Source organism: Ranitomeya imitator, chromosome 4 (genome assembly GCF_032444005.1).
Source record: "Ranitomeya imitator isolate aRanImi1 chromosome 4, aRanImi1.pri, whole genome shotgun sequence".
Classification (NCBI taxonomy): Eukaryota; Metazoa; Chordata; class Amphibia; order Anura; family Dendrobatidae; genus Ranitomeya; species Ranitomeya imitator.
The window spans coordinates 711,218,199-711,225,758 of record NC_091285.1 but is presented as its reverse complement, the minus strand read 5'-3'; the positions used below and the strand labels follow the sequence as shown (position 1 = coordinate 711,225,758).

The window sequence follows — 7,560 nt, the reverse complement described above, 5'->3', positions numbered from 1 at the left end:
GCAGAGGTAGTGGTCCTGCTGCATGGTTCTTACCCTCCTACGGCCCCCTCCATGTCTCCTGATGTACTGTCCTGTCTTCTGGTAGCGCCTCCAGCCTCTGGACACTATGCTGACAGACACAGCAAACCTTCTTGCCGCAACTCGCATTGATGTGCCATCCTGGATGAGCTGCACTACCTGAGCCACTTATGTGGGTTGTAGAGTCCGTCTCATGCTACCTCGAGTGTGAAAGCACAACCAACATTCAAAAGTGACCAAAACCTCAGCTAGAAAGCATTGGTACTGAGATGTGGTCTGTGGTCCCCACCTGCAGAACCACTCCATTATTGAGGGTGTCTTGATAATTGCCAATAATTTCCATCTGTTGTCTATTCCATTTGCACAACAGCATGTGAAATTGATTGTCAATCAGTGTTGCCTCCTAAGTGGACAGTTTGTTTCACAGAAGTTTGATTTACTTGGAGTTAGATTCTGTTGTTTAAGTGTTCCCTTTATGCTTTTGAGCAGTGTAGTTAGTATGTAGTTAGCATCAAGCAAAAGGTGAATAAATAAATATTGAATAACCATGCTTTAAAGAGAACTTGTCATCAGGATTATGCTTGTTTAAGTAAAGGTATGGTCAATATAGCGCTGTTATACTTGTTCAATTGATACCTTCAGGAACGAAATCTGCAGCCTAGTTGCTTATTTATCATTAGAAATTTGGGTCTCCTACGTTTTCACTGAATTGAAGGGACTATGAGGTGGGATTGTGGGTAGGGTCTTCAGCTCTGCCCCGGTCCATACGCTGCCTCTCGTGTCTGTATCTACTTCCTTTTTGTGATTTTTGCACCTGCATTGTCCTAGCCACCGGCAGCGTTTGTGCACATTGATTTCCCGGCAGTCATCAAGAAAATGGTGCCTTAATGAAGCTGCAAGATCAAGTGCAAGCGCTTAGGACAGCAGTAGCATGAAATGTAAAGCAGGAAGAAGATACAGACACCAGAGGCAGCAGAGGGGCCGGAGCAGATCTGAAGAAGCTACCCAGAGTCCCATCCCTATTTACAGAAAGCTTAGGCTAGGTTCACATTAGGTTATGTGAACCTGTTAAACGGACTACGTTACACCGCGGCATAACGCGGAGTAACTGAGTCCGTTAACGCCGCCATTGCTTGTAATGGCGAACGCATTGCTAGTGCACGCCATCATTGGGCGTGCGCTAGCGATGTGCCGTCATTTGAGTGACGGACCTCGAACGCTGCTTGCAGCGTTCGCGGTCCATTCCTCTCTAGTGCAGATCGGGCTTTGGCAAACGTGATCTCTTTTGGAACATTGCGTTAGCGCAGTCCGTAGCGCTATGAGCTAAGTGGACTGCCCTAAAGCAATGTGAACCTAGCTTTAGGAAACCAAAACGATGATTATAGGACAACCAGGCAGTGGATTTCTTCGCAAAAGGTATCTATTGAATCAGTATGACAGCGCCATTACAGCCATACTTTTATTTTAACATACCCTCAACCTACTGTCTCCTTCCCCATAATCCTGTAGAATGTAAGCCCGCGGGGGCAGCGTCCTCGCCCCTCTGTATCAGTCCGTCATTGTTAGTTTGTTTATTGTAAGTGATATCTGTAACTTGTATGTAACCCCTTCTCATGTAAAACACCATGGAATCAATGGTGCTATATAAATTAATAATAATAATAATAATAATAATAATAATAATAATAACATGCATAATCCTGATGACAGGTTCTCTTTAAAACCATCTCTAGAATGGAAAATTTTTAGAGTTTGGAGGGAATTAAAAAATAAAAAAAAATCAAAATTGGCATTTGATGAACCAGAAATTAACAAAAGCTCAAAAAAGGCACGAACCAGATAATATATAGTTTTAATGCATTTTTTAGTCTCCCCTTGCGAGGCTGTGAGTCCATAGCACTTATAGGGCTTATCATCAATGATCCAGCTGCTGCTCCTTAGACACACGTGTCTCTTGGTGGAATAGACCTAAGAAGTTAAGGTCATAGAACCCAATGTGAAGCCCAACAGTAGGCAGTAGACCCAGATGAAGGAAGCAGAGCCCATGATATACCTGAGTGCCTAAAATGATAAAGTACAATAACAATTTCACCCTTCCTAAAGGAATTTGCTACCATAGCAACAACATAAAATGTATTGTGAGGCTGTGGCCTCTGATACAGCTAGGGGGCACTGTTTGTTCTCCCCAGAATGTGCATGCAGACGGATGAAGTCCATAGGTGTGCATGAGAGTCACGGATCTCTGGTCCGGGTTTTTCAGGTGGCTGAAGGCCACAGGTTTATGTGTGTTTAAAAGCCCTGCAGTAAGGGGTATGGGTGTTTCAGGTGTCTGGCCAGGAGAGGCCAGGTGTGCGAGGTGCACATCAGTGTCAGTCTGGTGTGTGCTGGTCTGCCGAGTGCATGGAGGCAGAGGCCAGCAGAGCCAGCACCCAGGGCAGATGAATAGCCTGGCACCCGCAGCGTACACAGAGATACAAGTTGTCCATGGTACTGGTCTCGGATGTGGACAGTCCTGTGCCTGGAGGTGGATGTCCTGTGCCAAAAGGAGTCGGATGTGGACAGTCCTGTGCCCGGAGGTGGATGTCCTGTGCCCGAAAAAGTACTAGCATGTGCAACGATGGCAAACAGGTGGATATGGTGCCCGGCTGCTATCCGGAGGATATCCTGAACTGTGTACGACTGTGTGAGTAAAGAGTCTGTAAAGAGACTGTGATAATTTTGTTGCCCTCCTTTGTACGCTCTCTAGTTCCATTATATCCTTCATGAGCACCGGTGTCCAAAACTGGACACAGTACTCCATGTGCGGTCTAACTAGGGATTTGTACAGAGGCAGTATAATGCTCTCATCATGTGTATCCAGACCTCTTTTAATGCACCCCATGATCCTGTTTGCCTTGGCAGCTGCTGCCTGGCACTGGCTGCTCCAGGTAAGTTTATCATTAACTAGGATCCCCAAGTCCTTCTCCCTGTCAGATTTACCCAGTGGTTTCCCGTTCAGTGTGTAATGGTGATATTGATTCCCTCTTCCCATGTGTATAACCTTACATTTATCATTGTTAAACCTCATCTGCCACCTTTCAGCCCAAGTTTTCAACTTATCCAGATCCATCTGTAGCAGAATACTATCTTCTCTTGTATTAACTGCTTTACATAGTTTTGTATCATCTGCAAATATCGATATTTTACTGTGTAAACCTTCTACCAGATCATTAATGAATATGTTGAAGAGAACAGGTCCCAATACTGACCCCTGCGGTACCCCACTGGTCACAGCGACCCAGTTAGAGACTATACCATTTATAACCACCCTCTGCTTTCTATCACTAAGCCAGTTACTAACCCATTTACACACATTTTCCCCCAGACCAAGCATTCTCATTTTGTGTACCAACCTCTTGTGCGGCACGGTATCAAACGCTTTGGAAAAATCGAGATATACCACGTCCAATGACTCACCGTGGTCCAGCCTATAGCTTACCTCTTCATAAAAACTGATTAGATTGGTTTGACAGGAGCGATTTCTCATAAACCCATGCTGATATGGAGTTAAACAGTTATTCTCATTGAGATAATCCAGAATAACATCCCTCAGAAACCCTTCAAATATTTTACCAACAATAGAGGTTAGACTTACTGGCCTATAATTTCCAGGTTCACTTTTAGAGCCCTTTTTGAATATTGGCACCACATTTGCTATGCGTCAGTCCTGCGGAACAATATAAAGTGACTAGCACACTCCAGGGTGTTGTGATGCAAAAAAGTGGGGATTTATTACATACAGTAAATCACAAACGTTTCGGTCGATACTGGACCTTCATCAGTGTGCTACAAAAAAGGAATTATATACAGAACAAAAACAATAAATGTGTTGTACATATGAAAGACAAAAACAAAACAGAAACAAAAGTATATACATCACGGAGACACAGGTCATAAAATGAGGAGAGAGAACAATGACCCTGGAGGACATTCAACTTGCGTGGATACAGGTGTATATATATATACATACATAATTCTTTAAATCATAGGCTGCCGGCAATCCCTGCACACACTCTATTAGCGGTGGATACCGCATTTATCCCTAGTGTCCCGGCGTACTGGTAAGTCTCTCAGCGTCACTCTGCAACTTATGGCGGTACAATTTACATGGTCTCTGTAGTAGTACATTAACAATAGATTTTTACCCTCCTCCTACAGACAGCTCTTTTGAGCCTCAGCGCCACCCATTATTCTGACTCACCGTCAGTTGGTATGTACCCCTCCTTATTACTCTCCATGTACACATAATAGCATCTTGTCTTACATTTCCATTTTTATTTCGCCATTACTCCACAGACCAGCCTGGTTCTGTTTCTTCCCGGCTTGTTGCTTTTTTTCCAGCATGTCTGATTGGTAGGTAGCCTTATTTAGCTCCACACACACTCGGCACCATTAGTGTCTGTGACCGCAACCCCGTTTTCTCATCTCTAGATGCAAATCCGAGTAGTCTATTGTTTTTGGGGCCATACAAGTATACAATTATACCTAGGTATGTGTTCACTGTACACCAACTCTCCCCTCGGCATATCACTTCACCGCTCGTGTTCCACAAAGTAGTCCTCTCACACTCCCTCTTGGACCTATGTCCTCAGCGTACCAACGGCTTTTCCATGTTAGAACTTGCAGCCTATGATTTAAAGAATTATGTATGTATATATATATACACCTGTATCCACGCAAGTTGAATGTCCTCCAGGGTCATTGTTCTCTCTCCTCATTTTATGACCTGTGTCTCCGTGATGTATATACTTTTGTTTCTGTTTTGTTTTTGTCTTTCATATGTACAACACATTTATTGTTTTTGTTCTGTATATAATTCCTTTTTTGTAGCACACTGATGAAGGTCCAGTATCGACCGAAACGTTTGTGATTTACTGTATGTAATAAATCCCCACTTTTTTGCATCACAACACCCTGGAGTGTGCTAGTCACTTTATATTGTATACGTTCAGGTTTGGGCACCTATGACTGTGCACCTCCCCTATTTAGGTTGTGCTTAGCATCTTCTATATCACAGTCCTGCGGAACAGACCCCGTCGCTATAGAGTCACTAAATATCAGAAATAATGGTTTATCTATTACATTACTTAGTTCCCTTAGTACTCATGGGTGTATGCCATCCGGACCCGGAGATTTATCTATTTTAATCTTATTTAGCCGGTTTCGCACCTCTTCTTGGGTTAGATTGGTGACCCTTAATATAGGGTTTTCATTGTTTCTTGGGATTTCACCCAAGAACTGTTGTAAACTGGTCACTGATAATATCCACTGAAGTTATATGCATTTATGTGAATTGGACTTTAATGCTGTGAAGAAACACATTAAAAACTTTTGTGTTTGAATTTGTGGGTCACTGCCTCTTCACTGCGTTCGATGCTACTGCAGCTTTACAGAATCTATATATAAAGATGACTTAAAGACAGATAGGAGCAGAGTAGCGAAGTACCCCATTGGATATCAACATAAAATGTGGCTTAAATTATAATATTTATGGATGAAAATTCTTCCATGTTTAGTGTTTTGCTTAATAATTTCAACCTTGATACTAATTATTATCCGATTTTAATCTTAAACATCTTGAGAATTGATGTCAGAAGATTCTTTTAATAATATCTCCAGTGGTCTTTCCCTTTGAGTCTTCAGATTTGGATATAAACGGGACATTAAATCCTTACTGATTCCTATTTTCAGAAGAAACCAGCATGCTAGACCTTTTCTTCCAGGTTTTTGAACACATCTACACTACTTTAGTTTGTATGGAGATTGTATTGGAGGAAAGCAGCCGGGCTGTTATAGGTCAGGAGGTAGATCAACAGCACATGTGAATAATTCAAAAGCTCTATTACAAATTTAAAGAAATGTATTACAGAATCATTCACAAACTAAGACATGTTCATCATTATCAGTCACATCCATCAATTTAGCCTCTTCACACTGCTTTACAAGACGCCTGGTTCTAACATGTAGAGATGAAGGTGCCTGAAGTCAACTTTACGACCGTCGTTGAGTTTCTTGTACTAGGATTTCCCACTCTACATAATTATAAGCTTCCTTTCTTCTCTATAGTTCTTCTCATCTATTGTATGACCATATGTGAAAACCTCTTAATCATTTGCCTGGTGTCCACCAGCCATCGTCTCCATTCTCCCATGTATTTCTTCCTTGGACATTTGGCCCTATCAGATATAATTCTAGTAACAAATATTGTTCCTAAGATGCTGGACGTTGTCGTAAAGAATGGGAGTGTTATGCGTTTTGCCGAGTGTTTAGCCCAGTTTTACATTTATGGAGTGATTATTTGTGTCGAGTGTTTTTTGCTCGCGGCCATGTCCTATGACCGGTACTTGGCCATCTGTAAACCTCTACATTATAACTCAATAATGAATGTGATGCTTAAATACAGACTGACTGTCTCCTCCTGGGCACTCAGCTTCATGTTGGAGTCCATCTCTCTTGTACTGGTATGTCGCTTAGATTTCTGTGGGCCGAACGTTATCAATCATTTCTTCTGTGACTATGCCCCTCTTTTACAGCTTTCATGCTCAGATACATCTGCTCCTGAAATTGAAATGTTTGTCCTTAGTTTTCCAATAATTGTTTTGCCATTTTTATTTGTCATTACGACTTACGTGTATATTTTTCATACGATATTTGGAATTCGCTCCACATCCACATCAGGGTGGCAGAAGACTTTTTCCACTTGCAGCCCTCACCTGACTGTTGTTTCCACCTTTTATGGGTCCATTCTTATAATTTACATGGTCCCTTACAGAGAACATTCAATGAAGGCTAGTAAGCTTGTTTCCCTCATCTACACTGTTCTGCCTCCCCTCCTTAACCCCATAATATACAGTCTAAGAAACAAAGAGATTCATTCTGTTGTGATGACATGTCTGACGGTCTTTAAAAGGCTTTCAAAGCAGAAGAAATAAACCTAAAACTCATTTTTTTATTAAGATCTTATCAACATCATATTTTTGTTAAAATGTAAATATAAAAAGTGAAAAAATGTTGATATGTACAGCATATATAGTGACAATGGCCCTCTTTGCTATTTCTCCAGCTAGCGATCTCCTTCCTGGGATGTCCGTGTAAGTGGACGGCCACGTTTTGGTAGGTTTGTACCTGTGCGATGCACCATCATTTTTTTGCATTTTTGTTTAGTAGGCTTGAGCGAAACGGATCGAACAAATTCAGAAGTCGCCGACTTTTGGCAAAGTCGGGTTTCATGAAACCCGACCCGATCCTAGTGTGGGATCGACCATGAGGTTGGCGATCTTCGCGCCAAAGTCGCGTTTCGTATGACGCGTTTGGCGCCATTTTTTCAGCCAATGAAGGAGCGTGGGCAGAGTGATGACATAGGTCTTAGGGGTGTGCACGCCTATCGCCATCTTCTCGCTTGTGCGCTGTAGCGATTTGCACTGTGTAACACCAGCTTTTCTGTTCAGAGAGAGAGAGAGATATTTCCCATTGACTTTGCATTGGGTTTCGTGTTTCAGTCGA

General features: G+C 42.2%; 1 protein-coding gene across 1 annotated transcript; it reads left to right on the top strand.

Annotated features, from left to right (window-relative positions):
• The first annotated feature begins 6,026 nt into the window (after nucleotides 1-6,026).
• Nucleotides 6,027-6,989, top strand: LOC138674872 (olfactory receptor 6F1-like). The gene has a single exon (XM_069762693.1). It carries the CDS (start codon nucleotides 6,027-6,029, stop codon nucleotides 6,987-6,989), a length of 963 nt encoding a protein of 320 aa, XP_069618794.1.
• The last annotated feature ends 571 nt before the right edge of the window (nucleotides 6,990-7,560 follow it).